The sequence below is a fragment of the Falco naumanni genome, chromosome 3, assembly GCF_017639655.2.
Source record: "Falco naumanni isolate bFalNau1 chromosome 3, bFalNau1.pat, whole genome shotgun sequence".
Classification (NCBI taxonomy): Eukaryota; Metazoa; Chordata; class Aves; order Falconiformes; family Falconidae; genus Falco; species Falco naumanni.
The window spans coordinates 14,811,673-14,828,353 of NC_054056.1; the positions used below are offsets into that span (position 1 = coordinate 14,811,673).

The 16,681-nt window shown below is 37.9% G+C and overlaps 1 protein-coding gene across 10 annotated transcripts in view; it reads left to right on the forward strand.

Annotated features, from left to right (window-relative positions):
* The window catches only part of PLCH2 (phospholipase C eta 2), a 122,020-nt gene that overhangs the window by 44,947 nt on the left and 60,392 nt on the right, over positions 1-16,681 (forward strand). The window contains exon 1 of one of the 10 annotated variants that reach the window (XM_040587450.1): positions 9,151-9,359. The exons of the other annotated variants lie outside the window; for them this stretch is intronic. Within the exon in view, the coding sequence (XP_040443384.1) occupies positions 9,317-9,359 (43 nt within the window). The 5' untranslated portion in view covers positions 9,151-9,316. Of the gene's footprint in view, positions 1-9,150; positions 9,360-16,681 lie in introns of those variants that run through there. 10 annotated transcript variants of the gene reach the window in all.

Here is a 16,681-nt window from a genome sequence, read left to right on the forward strand (position 1 = left end):
TATGCATTTTTCATCCCATCATGGCTCAACTGTCTGAAAACTGTCTTTCTTCAGAAGTTCAAGTTAGAGTTGTGACTGAATTACAAGTTTTGATGTTGTGGAGAGACAGGTTCAGGACAGGTTTCACCTCCAAATGCTACTTACTACACATGTTTTGTCATATATGCTCTGTCTGCTCTTTTCTGAAAAATGAGAAGATTAACTTGTTTCTTTGTTCCATTCCTGTCTGGGTATCTTGTCCCCAGCACAAAACAAAGATGCAGTTTATCATGAAGTGTGTTACTACTTGTTTATAAGGACAATCCATGCAGCTCTGGCAGCCATGATTCTCTTGTGATTGTGGTTGTTTTCCACCTGTATCCACAGCTCTGATAGTGCTGACACCAGCTTCTTAGAGGAAACTGAGCTTTGCAGACAACAGGCTGTAGGGCAGAAAGTATGGCAAAAGCAGTAACACGAACGAACACAGAAGGGAGCTGTAAGCATCGTCCCTTCAACTACCAACAGAAGAAAAATGGAAGAAAGGAGTTGTGTTGAGCTGCATTTGAGCAAGAATTTCAATGCATTTCTATTTTTAAGGGGAGAAAAAAGATTCTGTGGAGAAACAAAGGGATCTGAGGTAACTTAGTGTTAATCTCTGAGCTGTGTCTCTGTTGCTTGGATGCATCTGTAATAACCAGGCCTGTGTTCTAGTAGCTGAGATGTAGCCCCTCGCTTGGGGAGTTTAAAAACTAAGTGAAAAAGACAGGGAGAGTATTGGAAGGTAGAACAACAGTCACCAAGAAGGGAAATGATCCTTAGGTTGGTAGCTGAATGAGGAATTAAGGCTGATGTCCTGTTCAGTGCTATATATACTCACACTCCCTTTCACAGCAGAGTAGAATGTGTGGAAGATCAGTCCTTGCAGATACATGTATTTTTCCATGAACTGTTTCTGAGACTGTGGTTTCTACTTGATATTGAATACAGTCCTATCCTTCAAGTAAATGGGAAGTAGATGGCTCTTTGGTTCTGAAAATTAGGTACTTACGTACGTGTCTATGGGCATAAACATCTCTTAAAACTGGTAGAGAGTAATTAGGCGGCTTATGATGTTCCTCAGGAAGACTGTGACAGAATGAGAATTTGACCACCCATCTCTCCTAAGTCTGAGGTTGAAGCTGAATGAATGGCATATACATCTTGTTACTGAGAAATGTCCTTCCCTTCCCCTCGTTCCTCCCACTGGCAAAAAGGTTCTTCAAAGAGGGACGATATAACTCCAAATCCTAAGAATGACTTTTAGAAAGGCTTGGTGGCTTCTGATCTTAACTAGTAGAGGCGTCAAAATCTCTCTGGTTGATTCATTCTAATAAAATACTACTTGATGTCAGGAGGGCACTAGTGATTCTTTACAGGTGTTAACAGTGGGAGTGTTCCTGCTTGTGTACTGCAGCTTGACTATGTAACTTCGGTAGGGACTGCCTCTTTGTGGGTGAATAAAAATATTTAGCTTCCCTTTTTTCCCCATAAGTACAGACTGTATGAATACCACAGTGCAGGGTTGTACTTCAAACACAAACCTCTCAGTATACCTTTAAGATCTGCCTTCCCTTAGCTGTCTGATTCCTGAAGGCAGATAGATGTTTGCCTGAGAACTCTCTTTTGTACAGACTTAATACATATTGGAAACAGCTATGGCTGGAGGCGAGGCATCTGCATAGCCACATAGTCACTCTCAAGATTGTTTTTTACTGTTGAATATGGGTTGGTTGTAGTTTGTTAGATATTTAATGATATTACAGTGAGAGCAATTGTACAGCAAGATAAAACACAACATTTGACTTTTCAGTTATAAAACCTGAAGTGACAAAGAGGAGCAGCAAGCCAAGGGATTTGTATATTTTGCTTTTAATGATCTTAAAATAAGCAGCATGCATTCCAGCAGCAAACAGCCTAAGCCTTGTATCTGTTGATCTGCAGCTGTCACTGGAGCAGCTGTAGATTTTATCTCCTGCAGACTATGTAAGCTACTTACCAAAGTGTTTTTGCTTAAGCAAGGTGGCCCAGATGATAGTCTTTCTCTCATTTCCAGATTCTTAGTCAGATGTTTGAAAATGTGTTGGGAGCTTGTTTGTAAAACACCACAGGAAATAGAAATGCAGCATAAAGTCTTATGATATATGTGTTGCTGGAGTTGTAACTCTATGGAGTACTCATTGAAGTGGTTGAGAACTTACTAGTACTAGTTCAGTGTGATACTTGGTTCAGCTTTAGTTCTTAAGGCTTTCTAAGACCCCAAGGTCTATTTGAAACTGTCTTTCTCTTATTTCTTTATTGCCTTTCCCCTTTCCCCCTTCTTGGCTAGACATAAGCATCTTCTAACCTTGCTAAATACAGATTTTCATGGGAAAACATGGGTTCCTTGAAAACTTTGAATGGCCAAGATGATTTATGGGTCTTTGAAGAAAATATGCCAACAAAGCATTTAAGTTCTTCCAGTCTCTGAATTAGAAAAGGAGCTAAGACTGAAATAATAAAGGTTGTATATGTTGTTTATTCAGAGTTGCTGTGGTGAAAAAGATCAGGTTAAACTAGCTCAGTTAAAACAGCTTTCTCAGTGTTCTCTTGCCTTCTAGTCTTCAACAGAAATTTTGCTTGTTGGACTTTGAAATGTAGAAATACAATACATTTTAAAGAGCAGTAAGCCCACCATAGCTACTGTTGAAAGGAGTGAGCTTTGCTGTCAATATCAATTATGGGAAGATTGTGCATTCAGTTAGTAGCTCATTTTCTTGTCTGGAAACAACAGCTATTTGCTAGCCCACAGAATATTGCATCAGTAAACTGTATTTCTACCTAAACTCCACTGTTGTGGATGGTTACAATCTAATGTCGATTATTAGAATGACGCTAAGCTAGAGGTTATTTTTTCTCTATTGTGAAAACCTCCTTTACTTATAGGGTTCCTATGCTGCTAGCTTCTCACATTTATAATACTTCTCCTTTCCCATCTCAGCACCTGATCTCTCCTGGCCGATGCTGTCTTTTGCTTTCTGTGTTTCCTATTCCTTCGCAGGTTGCCGTTGCCAGCCCAGCAGTGGGGGTTCCGGGAGGCTGCTGGACACTGAATGCTTGCTGTAACAGTATCATTTTGCTAGTGAAACCGGTTGATAATCCAGGATTTTACTAGTGACCTAAAGTTAAATTTAAAAGCTGCTTTGTGGCCTGCAGTAAACAACATGGGTTTTAGAAAGATTAGTTTTGACATCAGCTAGTATAATGAAGAAAATACACTTGCAGCAGGAATTGTTAAAAATTGCTTTTTATTCAGTCTTAATTGAAAGAGGGGCAGGCTGTGTTCCCAGATCAGCAGAACAAGGAGCTGATAAGTATTTTCTTACAAGCCCATCTCATAATGAGTCTAAAACATTAGAATTGCTTCAGTAATAAAGATACCGGAGCTCAGGAAACCCCAAACAGCTTCAAGTGAATGCTTGTACCTTAGAAGAAAAAGAATTGTAAGTAGATTGCAAAATACCAAAATGTTGACATAAAGCCACTGCAGCTGTTATGGTGACATAAAGTATTGTTGCTTCACCTTAAAAGTTGGTGGTACAAGTCAAAGTCAGTCAATATACTTTGTGTCTAGGCTGGTGGAATTCCATAACAGAATCTGCTGTTGTGCCTAGTGGAGGCTGAGTAGGCACAGTTCACTTAGGCCACTATAAACTGGAAGCTATAACTGCAAAAGAGAAAGAAGGGTTTGTTTACTGTGATGAAATGGGAATGAGAAGATATGTATTCAACTTTCTGCTCCCTCAATTCTAAATTAATCATTTAGAACTTGTACCAGAGCCCATTCTCAGAAAATCCTGTTGGCTTCAGGGATCTTTGGGCAAGAGATGTAGTCTTTGTGGGTCTTTCTTACTCCATTTGTAAAAAGAGAATTGTGAAACATTCCTAAGGCTTTGGAGTTTTCAGTGATGTTTGATGAAACTTTTACATGTCACATTAGATCTGGGTGTAGCAGAACACTACAGAGAGAGTGCTAAGGCAGAACAGCTGGTAAAAATATGTAGAACAGCATAGTTCCTGCTTCCTAAGCTACTAAATCTGTGATTCTCTGAAGTTATGCAGTCTCCTTCTCTGGAGACATTAAAAATCCACCTGGATGTGACTTTACAAGCAGCTCTAGGAGAACCAACTTTAACAGGGGCTTGAACTAGATGATCTTCAGAGGTCCTTTCCAACCCTGACCACTCTGTGATTCTGTAAATGCTGCAGTTAAGGCTGGAGTGCTTCTCAGAATGTTATCTAATTCACTGTATAATGAGAGTAGCCTGGAATTTGATTAATTTTTTTTGTTTCTCATCTGTAGAAAGCATCTGCAGAAAAGAGATAGCAGGGACTGAACATAATCAAAGTGAGTTTTGTTTTCCGGTTAAATATAATGTTTGTGGAATTTTCCCTTCGTCTTTCCTACTGCTTCCAGAAGTTAGTTATAGTATCACAATTATTTCAGCATTTAAGGTTCAAAAGAGAAATCTATTTTCTGAAGTTTCAGTGCATGTTAAACATGCAATTAACATTATATATCAAGGTACAAAATGGAAGAATCCTGACAGTGGCCTGTCAGTGACTGAGTTGCTGTGGTGAGCAGAGACTTAAAGTCTTTTTGTGTATTTGGAGTAGGAGAGAAGGCTCTCAGAAGCCAAAGAAGCAGTTGTTTACCTCCATTTTTATAAATGGACTGGTGAGCCCCAGAGAAATGAAAAGAGTTGCAGGGGATTTCTATAGCAGACACAAAAAATTAACTGTTAAGTTCTAATTCCTGTCCTGCTGTCACACACACATGACAGTAAGTAAGCCTGTAGGCACTGGGCGTGTGAATGAATGACATTAGCGTTGTTCATCTGCCTTAAAAAAAGGAAAAGATAATGGACAGCACACAGTACCACAACATCTTGTTTTATTATACAAAAGATCACAAAACATACTAATGCAAAGCATCATGTTGTTATTTGTAGCACATTCAATGCCAGAAAAATGTCAGTGCGTTTTACCCTCTAGTTGAAAACAGAAAAGGTATTACCTTGCAAGCTGTGATAGTTTTGATAGGAACCTTCAAGTAAATTGTTGTTTTGGTTGAACAGACTGTTGGTGTTTGGTTTTATCCCACAAAGGTAGTTTTATTGTGAGAAATCTATCTTGTACACAGCATCCTGGGCTTCTTTACCTTCTCGCTGCAGAAAGCATGTGTAAAGGCATCAAGTGGACCTGAGGAGTGTTTACAATTACAAAGAAAGAGGAAACTGTATCTGCACTAGATTGTGCAACCCCATGGAATCATCAGATGCAGGCTGGAAATTTATCATTTTACTGGATGTTGTTGAATTTTTTGTCAGCTGAGTAGTAAATGTATGGAAGGATCCTATAGTTGCTGATCTGATTGTGTTAGTCTTGGTAACTGTCTGAAAACATTTGGCAATAAAACCTTAATTTGAAATTTCCCAACTCTTATGCTAAAAGAATGGTGATTTTGTTCTATGTCTAGCCACCTGCTGTTTTCTCCTGTGATAAAGTACATTGGTAACTATGGGAACAAAAACTTAAGAACAGACACCCACATGTGTTGAAGTTGATTTATAGAAGGTCTTGAAGTGATGCCATGAATTGTGAGATACGGAACTATCTGGCATGGAGTTTGATGACTTTCAGTGAGAGCTAAGTATTCCATTTTCATAAATTATTTAGAATGTCCTTGGCATTGTGGATATTACATTCTTCATTTAGTCTTAACTGCAGTGTAACAGTCTTGTGCTGCATTTCTCAGTTGCCTTTATTTTGTCTCCAGAAGTGGAAACAAAGCTCCTCCATGGGCTGGACAGTAGTGTCTGTTATTTCTATCAAGAAATAGGGCTTAGGATGTGATAGTATGTGACAGCAGTACCTCTGGAATCTCAGGATGAAGGATGCATGTGCAGGTGAATATATCACCAAACCATAATGTAGCCTTATATAGTGTGTAACACTGTCACAAGAGAAAGCCTTGGTTGTTAGTTAAAGCTGAGGTAGTTCTAGAGCAACAGCGTGAAGTGCTCGGTTCCTTTCCCAAATGCTAGCCAGGATGGTAGCCAGAGTGGAAGTGCTGTGGCTGTGTAGTAGACATCTGTGATAGACTTGTGTCCTATGTGGATTGGGGATCTGTAGTTGCCAGTGAGTCACAACCATGTGATGAAGTTGCATCCAAACAAAGGTTATGGATGCTATTAAAGGTTGCTGTGTTTTACAGGTGAGAGCAGTAGTGCATCAGACAGAATGCTGTGCTCTTCAGCCTTGGCTGAACAGAAGCAAGTTCAGATCTTTGTCACATAATGGCTTAGCTGTTTCAAGTAGAAGTGTTAGCTGGTCAGTAGCATTACATTGTGCATAGTTGGAAAAGTAGGAATTGAGAGAATTCTTGTCCCCTCTTAGGACTTAAATCTTTGTGATGCGATAGCACCACACCACAAATCACTCTTCTGCTCTGGTTAGTAGGACTAGATAGCTGGGAATGGAGGATGAGGAAATTAGGGCCTGCTGTGCTTTGTCTATTGTGGAACTGACAGTGGTGTAGATTTGTTCCATGCTAGCATTGTGCTTTCCAAATTGGAGAGCCAGTGACCTTTCCCTGTCACGTATGCACTTCTGGGTGTGATTCTGAGTCCATGAAAGCCAGATAAAAAAACTGTCATTGATTTCAAGAGTCAGTGGATTGGCTTTTCATGTAGAAATCCTCTCTGATTTAGACTAAGTTTTACTGCAAGCGAGAGCATCTTCTAGTTGTAAAATGCTTTGGTGTCTATGATAGCACGATCTGTTTTCTTTACTTCAGAAAACGTGCATGTATTGTGAATGCATTCAAGTGTTTATCTGATGCTTGTACTGTGTCCCTGTTTTAACTGCATAGCAAAAAACTCCCAGAGAAATAAAATATTTCATGAAATTGGTATGATACTGTACCAAAATACTGATTCTGAATCTATCAGTCTCAGATGTGAGTAGCTAACCTTTTTTTAAATAAGCAAACCCTGGAAAAGCAACAAGCTTTGATCAATTTGATTGGCTGATCAGTGATAGCTGATCAATAGTAGCTGTTATCTTTTAATTTGCTCTCTCTTGATAATGTTGTAAGGAATAGATAGTGTTGAATGGGAGATTTGGCCCTAGGCGGTGTTTTGAGCCTAGCCTGTAGTGTGAAGATTTCCTGCCCCTGTATTCCCCAGACCTTTTGTCTTAAGAGACACCTGGGCCTCTGCACTTGCCCTGCTTCTCCCTTTACAATGCAAGACAGCGATACTTGCTGGTAACCTGTACTTGCCTACAGGAATTAACAGTGGCACAGAAATGCTGGTTACTTTTAGGATAAACCTGAAACATTCTCTTAAATGCATTGCCTGATGTAGTTGTCACTGTTAAGGGAAGGGGCTTGTTGGCCCTGAGGGTCCAAGATTTATTTCAGGATAGACAAAAATGCAGTCTGGAAAGTCATTTTATAAACAGGCTTTCTTGGTAACAGTAGTCTGGATGTAAAAATAAGAGGTCTCTTTCATTGTTGTTGCGTCTGTTACTAATTTCTTCTCTTTCTGAAGTTCCAGGGCAACATATGCATAGTTTTACACAGGTAGGAGTCAATACAGAGGAAAGAAAAGATAACCCCCCTGGAGTCAGTTTTCCTCAACTACTCCTGAACTGGGTTGCTCAGGAGGTGGTATCTCAGTGGACACAGCTAGTGTTGAAAATGAGAAAGCAAATAGGATGTTGTTTTGCTGAAAATAGACTTGCCAAATTCTGGAACCATTCCTTAGTTGGGAAGGACAGTGGGATTAATGCCAAAATGAAAATTTTAGGGGTTTCTGTCAGATCTTGCAGATCTGTCTGGAATCCTGACTGATACCTAAAATGCAAAAATGATACAGAATGAAAACAGCAGGACAATCTGACTGTAACAACAGGCAACTATGAATGAGACTCAGCATTTCCAGTTTGGAAAGACTGAATGGGGTGGGAGAAGGATAACTGTAAGCTCTGCACACACCTCACATACTTAAGTATGTTGAGATTGAAACGAGGTGCTACAAAGCACTGGAGGAATGTCAAACAGCACAAATGGGTTGCCTTGAGTCACAGCAGTTGAAGTGGGCAGAGGATCAAGAACAATGCCCGCTAAATCTGGGGGGTGAACGCCTGCTGGGTTCTACTGCAGATAAGCCATGTTTTTTGAGCAGGATGCTGTTATCCTTGTTATCCTGCTCCCTGTGTCAGTTTTCCTTTTCTAAAGGAGAGAATAATTTTTCCCTTCGTTTAGCAGTCCTGTTTATTTAGATCTGAAGTTCTCCGAGGCACAAATTGTCTTATCCTATGTATTTCAGTGGCATGTAGGACAAGCAGGAACTATTCCTAGTTGGAACTTTTAGGCAGCAGCATCATATAAAGATGCTGAAATTCTCTGGCATTTAGACAGACCTCAAAGGTCTGCATCTGCCTTCTTGTGTGTTGTGTTTTGAGACACGTCATACAATAGCGTGCATTGTTTGCTAGCAATTTTTCATTAGTTCTGCATTAATATTGCCTTGCTAGTTAAAAAGGAGGGAAATACATGGTCTTTGCCAAGAAAAGAAATCAGAAGTCCAAAGAGAACTAACAACTTGCCTGCTTTTATCAGTAACCATAGACTTGCTTTTTCAACTTAAGCAACTATGGGAGCATACCTTAACAATACATAGGATGCTGTGCAGACACAGGAGAGACTTTAAAATAAAAAAGAGGGGTTTTTTCCTTCTTAAATGAAGTGGCACCTCATTGAAGTTTGTTGCCAACTGAATTAAATACATCCCAGAGGAATTAAATACATCCCAGAGGAATTAAAAGTGAGTTATCTTTTTGACTTATTTCCTAATATCCACAAGTTTTTCCTTCAGTTCTTTACCAAAGGAGTGAAGCAAAATACGTCCATATATCCTATCTGAGGGGGGGAAGCAAAGAGTTAATAAACGATTATCCCAGGTGGCTGAACACTTGAGTTGCAGTGAACGGCTGGGTAACATTCATTGAGCTCCTGTGCTGGTTTCTACCTGTCAGCAGCTCTGATATACCCCTGTACAGGGAATAAAAGATGAGCTTGCTTAGACCAGAAGCAGCAAGCATCCTTGGGAACCTTCCGATATTACATTAAAGACCAACGTGCAGTGTGTTTTTTCTCATTATTTAAAGAGTGTTTTGAAATGTAAGTGATGTACATATGGTCTTTGCTGCTTCCTCTGGTGTTTTGTTCACTTGATTCTCTCACTGGAATATGGATGATGCAAGCACCATTAAATGCCTCAGCCCAGATAAAGGTAAGGGGAAATGTTATTTTAACAACCTTTTTGAGGGAAATTAGTTTCACTGTAGAGAAAAGTATAGTTTACAGAGCTTTCTTGGACACTTCTTTTCTGTTATTCAAATGTAAATGCTTAAAATAAATCTATAGCAATTTCTCAAGGCAGTCTTTGCTGTACCATACCTTTGCCTCCTGTTACCACCAAACTTTAAATAATACCTGCATCTCTAATGGCTGCTTCTTTCTGGATGAAGAGTGCAAAGGATGAGTGCACCAGGTATATTCATGTCCCTTTTCTGCTCGCTGAAGTAGCTGGCTGTCACCGTAAAGACAGACTTTCTATTTTTAACCATAGACCTTCTGCTACCCACATTAGAAGAGACAAGAGAGACGCCAGTACTATTGTGAATCAGCTGTATTGTTTTTAATTTTTTAAAAATATGTGATTTGATTCTAATTAGATATAGTTTCTTTATACCCATCAAACAAGAAGAGTGCACAGAATCAGTTTGGATTGAACGTGTCCCTGCTGGAGTTATACTGGGGATGAATTCACTCCTCTCTGTGAACTTGCCTCAAGCTGTTAAAACTGTGCTGCAGGTTTGAACTTAGAGGTCATACCTGCTGTACTGATGGCTTCTTAAGAAATCCTATTAATTCAAGACCAATTCTCAAAAGCCCAGGTTTTATTTTTTAAAAGCTTTATATTCCTGTTGTTTTATTTGGTAAAAGCCAGATAAAGAAACCCTTACCTGTGATATATTTAAATTGAATCAAATGCCTAGCTGCTTGTCTCTACACATTTTGTATTTTATGCCTGTTAGGCATGTGGTTTTACAATAGTTATGCAACAAGTAAAGAAGCATGACTTCTGTGTGTTCAGAAGAGCTGCTCTGTGTGCACTGGATACTGTTCTAAAACCTTCACATCTTTGGGAAGGCAGATCAGTAGCCCGACTTCCCTTGTATTTTCAACTAAAAGAATACTTAGTCGCACATTTATTAATATCTTGCCATATCTTTTGAAGGAGACACTCATTAAAGTTTGTTTTTCTTTTGTAACAGTGGCTGAAAAAAAGCACATCTAAATTAAAACTTTGCCAAAGTGGAAAAATGCTTGGATCTAACTTGATGTTTAGGTTTTGGAACCTGGTATCCAGTAACTCTGGTTTTGACTCCTCCATGTCCATATTATTAGCATATCAAAAATAAGTTAAAGCAACGCTATTCATTCAGAAAATGAGAAATGTTAATGGAGACAGGTGTGGCTGATTAGTGACTACACAGGTACACTGCAGGAAATACTATCCCAGTAACTGAAGAAGGATGTGAGAGTGAAAATTAAAGCAAATTGACTTGGAAGAGTCATATAGAGCAAAACTGGAATTAAAAATAGAGGATGTCCATAGAACATATCATAGAAAAATTTTCTATTATAAATAGAAATAGCCATTTTTTTTCTTTTTGTTCTTGGTGTTTTTTTAAAATTACCAGTTTGGTAATGATATTCTATTTTAATAAAAATAATACGAAATCCAAATATACTTTAGTCTGTGACAGATTTAATGATTGTGAGAACTGTGCAAATAATTCAGGTAAATAATGAGTCTCAGTCTGCATCAGAAGAGTAGGAAGACATTAACCAATATTTTCCTTCGAGATTTGTTAAGAATGAAGCAGAGATGATGTTATGCATTTAGACATTGTCAATATTTATTTAAATAGCAAATGTGCTATTTAAATAAATTATTATTTAAATACTATTTATTTAAATAGCAAAAACTTGAAGCATATTTTAAAACTTGGCATAGGGGTTTATGTACCTGTGCCATATTGCTGGCATAGACTCTAGAGGTTTGGAAGCATGCAAGCTTTAATTTAACAAGATGCTGAGTAGCGAGAATGGTGAGAAACTGTTTCCTATGTGCAAGAATTTTTCTTGCTCCAAGGAAAGAAGTGATTTTCTTAAATCTTCCTAAGCTAGAAATCCCAGAGTTTTGGATTGAGTTGATTTAAATGGTACAGTTTGATTGAAACTTTTTAATTTAACAGACTTTTATTGATTGCATTTTTTAACAGAAGTGTTTCAGGACTGAAAACCAAAATACTTTGGTTTTGAAAATGTCACGAGTGTTCCTGAGTATTCCACATCTAATTACTGTTCTCTGAAACCTGATCTACCATTGTGGATTCTTTTGTAAACAGACAAGGTCCTTGAGGAAGGTCTGATGGAGCAGGAATTTTGTCACCCAAAGCCCTTTTGACTTCTCTACTACTAGGTTCAGCTTCCAACTTCTGAAAACCGGTATGAGAGAGAGGGCCTCTCACTTGAGGATCTCCCTGGAGAATCATTCATGTGACAGTTATTCAGGTTTATTCCTGGTTTGCGGATAGCAAATGCTGACTGAGATTTAAGGATGTTCACCAACTCGGTGTTTCTGCCAGATGGTGTCGTTCTAAGCTAGCTAGTGGAAGCATCTTGAAAACAAATGGGGTAACTTAAAAGAGCAGAGGTTTCATGAGCTGAAGCTCATGGAACTACTTTTCTTGCATCATCAATAAAAACTACAGAAACCTGAGTCAAGAAATAGAATCTCAAATAGCCCCAGAGATTTCAGACAGGTCTTTAATAGAAGAAAATTATTTTAAATGTATGAATACTCCTTCAATGGGTAAAATTTTCTTTTCTGATGGATATGTAATTGCATGCCCTCAGCTCCTTCCTATGTCTGGAAGCCCATTTATCCTGGTGTAAAGATAGATGTGACAATTATCTTCCACCAGTAAATATATGAAAAAGAATGATCTTTTAGGCAAAGTACTGCTGTCATTCTTAGAACTGAACTCAGTTCCTATCTATTACTTAGTATACCTGTGTGACTTTGGAAAAATAATTTAATATCAACCAAGTTCAGATCCTTATCCTAAAACTGAGATGCTGCTTTCAAATTATATTGAAAATAAGTTCATTTACGAAGGCTGTGCTTAATTGCTGTGGGCTTCATGTTAATATAGTGTGGACTCACTTTAAAATTAGCTCATGTGTTAAAGAGTTACTATACCATACTGGAAAGTTCCCAGTGAAATTATTTTCTGGTAGTGTCCCTGTTTGTGAGAAGGAGGAACAGCTATTCTTTCATTGGTTTATCGGGAGCTTTAGGTTATAGTTAGGTCTGGAGAACAGAAATGTGACCACAACTCTGTTGAAGAAACTAATATATTGAGCCACCTTTGCTTTTCTTGCATGAGTGCAGTGGAGTGAGATGAACAACGAGCATCATGCATCTGTTATCCAAAAGAAGGATCAGTGAACTAATTAAGGTAAAAAAAAAGAAGCTTATTTTTGTCTTCAGAAAACACTTCAGGCCTGATTTCTTGCTGACTTCCACTGTGTGCAGTCAATTGTACTTATAAAAAGCAGTGGAAAAATGTTTCCAGAGCTCAGTTCTCACTTTGCATCAGTGGAGGTAATTCTCATACCCACTTTTCACAAGCAGAAAATGATGACATAAAATGTCCCCATGCTTTGGAATAGAGATCTGAAGTTTGCTGGAATGGACCTTCTGTTATCTTTATGCAATTCTACCTGTTTGTTACCAAAAAAAGTATGGTATAAAGTAACATGAGTCTAAGGCTATTAAATGCTGGGAAGAAGAAAGCATGGTTTATTACTGAAAGTTTAGTGATCTGATGTATTTCTCATGTAGTGACGTCCCTGGGTAGCATACAAGGAATCATTATCTTTTTTTTTTTTTGACCCTTCATGTGCCTCTGGAATAGAAATTATTTACACTTTTTAACCTTTTAAAAACACTTTCTTAATGTATTTATTGCTCTAATAAATACAAAAAATGCATATGTGAGACTAAGCGAAAATGTGAAAGTTCAAATTCAGTACGCTGGACAAAATTGGGCTACCACGCATACGTCCTTTTTTCCTGGCAGAAATTTTGTTCTGATCCAAAGAAAGAGCTTTGTCTATTTCCCTGATTTATTCGGACACTGTGGGAAGAACAGTGATTCCAACAGGCTATCCAATTTGTAGTTTTAATGCATTTCTTCCTATGGCATCATCTTGTTTGATATTAAATCAGGCATTATTTATTATACAAAGTGACAGATAAGAAGTCCAGTAGAAAACAGATGCAATGAAATGCTTCTTATTCAGAACCATCACCCTTTTATAGACAAATGTTAGTTTTTTTAAGGTGATTGAAACGCTACAGTCTGTCATTTAGTTGAACCAAGGAAGGAGCCTGCATAAAATAATGCTTCTAAAATAGCTTCTCTATTTCTTAGCACAAACTAATGTTCTCAGCTGTGTTTCTCAGTTGAATTTATCAAGCAAATATCTTTTCAGATTTTATTCCATAGCAATTCTAGAAATTTTAAGCAGATAAAAAAATTACATTTTTATTTCTGGTCCGCTGAAAACCCAAGAACTTTCAGTATAGATAATTGAATTGGAAAATTCTTCACAAGGTTTCATGAATGTAGGGTTAAATTTTCCTATTTGTTAATTAACATTTACCTATATGTGAGAGAAACAAGTGCACAATGGAAATGAACACTGCACAACAAATTAAGTTTAAAGGAATATTTTCTTTATTCTCTTGTCGATGACAAAAATTATCTCTTGTGGGACTGCTGTTGAATGTGTATATTTACGTTGCAGGATTCTGTTAATACCAGAACTGAATAGGAGAAAAATAGCATAAAATATTCTCTGTATAACTGTTTTTCTTGCTGTGGTTAGGTGTTTTTTTTAATTAAACTAATCAGAGATCTTAACCAAATTAAAGGAAATTATGACTATCTAGTTTCTGAGAGGAAGAATGTAATGCTTCTTTAAAGGTACACTTAAGTGTTGTGAATCCTTGTCTGATTTTAGGATTGTGAATTGGTTTCCCAGTTGAGAAATTTTATTGTCCTTATTATAAACAAAAAAGCAGTTTTTATCTTCAGTAAGATGTAAGAGAGTAAGGGCAGCCCATGTTATGGTGTGATGATGAAAGACCAGGTGCTTACCACGAGGGGCTTACTGAGAATAGATTTGGAACCTAAAGCATAATATGCTTTTTGTTTCTTGATGTATTTCAGTTAAGTGTTTATATCTGGCAGTTGTTACATGTTGCAAGTTCTCCTCAGGTCAAACTTCATGGTGGACAACATAAAACATAAATCAAGATGGATCCTTTGTTTTGGCAGTCATTGAAAACTTAGCCAAATTAATTCACTAAAACAGCTATTTTCATGTTCACTACCATGTTGGCATGCCTTTTTTTTTAAAAAAAAAATATTGCTCTATTGTCCCATAGCAATTGCTGCTCCAAACCCCACAGCAAGTTGGTGGTGGGAAGCAATAAGGTAGCAGAAGTGCAGAATTTCTGAAGTGAAGATCATAAGCATCAGTAATGACACCGTTCTTGTCTCATTTTTATCAGAGTTGTTGATCTGCCATTGTGTTACGCTAGTTTGACACAGGTGTGATATAAGAAGTGAGGGAGAAGAGATAATGCATTGGATGCTGCTTTTTCTATACAGCAAGTGGCAGCTGGTATTTCCTTCAAATATGCACCCATGGTTCTTTCTCTTTCAGTCTGAGTTCAAAAAGGGTCTTAATTTTAAAATAATTGCTACTCTTTGGGCTGAGCATCAGCTTGTTACAGGTTCATATTATAAAGTCTGTTGATTTTTTTGAATGAGCATGGTTTTGCTTTTCAGTTACATTTTTAGAGATTTTCTAGCAAAATGGTTTTATCATCCCTGTTGTCACTGTTAATGATAATTTTATGATGAATTGAAAACAGCAGAAAAAAGGAACCAGAATTTGTTTTTAAGGTCCCAATGCTAACATGGCTTGTAAACTGATTTACACAGGTATGATGCACCTTCTTAGGTATAAGGGTTCTTTAAAACTCTTCTGGTAAGGAGTTGATACAATCAAGATGATTATTCTTGGAATTTAGGTCACCAAAGAAAAATCAATACTTTGGTGTTCTCTATTTCTCCAGCATCACATTTACTGATTTTGCCTCGTTACTAAGATGCACACATGCTTTCTTTGCTGTTCTGACCTCAATTATAGATGGTTTACTGGTGCCTCATCTTCAGTGTGATTTAAAAAAAGGAAGAGAAACATTGCAAAGAAGATTTCATGTTAATGCGAAGTGGGCAACTTAAACTGATACTTTACATGCAGATGCTTGTGATTAATATTCCTTCTGTCCCTGGACCGAATCGTTTGTATGGTGAATGTGAATTCAGTTCAGCTAAAAGGGAAAGCTTTCCCTTTTTAGGGAATTACAGAAGGAGGGATAATTAGTGTTGACCTCTGCAGGTCTAAAGGTGTTATGTGGCAGAGAACAACATAAATTTCATGGCGTGAATTGGCCTGACACAGAAGGAATGTGGACCAGCCCAGTACTGAACAAAGTCCAGAAACACTGTGCAGTGTGGATCTCTAATATATTTTCTGGAGAGCTCATTTTCACAGTTCAGCCAGCAAGCTGACTATTTCATCAGCCTTCAAATGCCTGACTATCTTCTGGCTCTAAACCCTAGGGGGACATGAATCTGTCAGACTGCTTTGTTTCAAACGCAGGCGGATATTGGAGACCATAGCAAAAGATAGAAATACTTTCTCTGAGAGCCCAGAAGCAATTACTTTACTTCCTGTATGTTTACCTGAACTGTACTGAATCCAAGACTAAAAGAAAATGTTGGGCAATAAAGTGTACTGACTTGCAAGCACTGACCTTGTTATGGACTTACTCAGCAGCCTGCACTCACTGTGCAACTGTGCTGCTTACTTTTTGTAATCTTTCCCGTTCAGAGGTTACAGCAGGTGGTTCCTGCTTGAAGAAAACCACAATTATGGTCATCTTTCAAACTTACAAAAAGACCTACAGTTGGTGTCAAAGATTTACAGATGCTGGCTTCTGTGGAGTGATATATTTTTGAAAGGAAAATGAGAAATTGATGAGTAGCAGTGCTTTCTCAATGATTCTGTGACAAATATTAAAACCTCCAACTTCTTTGGAGTGGAACTTGAGGCATTGATCTCCCATGAAAGCACATTTGCCCTATTTTAGTCTATGGAAGATTCAGCTCCATTTTAACCTACCCCTTGCACAGTCTGTGTAGTCAAACACTACAGTTACAGGCGCTATTGGAAATTTCAGCGCCCTCCATCATTTTAAAATCACATTTCTGTCTTCATTGTTCAGTGCTTCATGCTCTCTTTTGTTCGGAACACACTGATTACATGTTGTAATCTGTGGTATGGATTCAGAATACAAAATTATTGCTTTACCTATTCATTTCAGTTTCATGAACA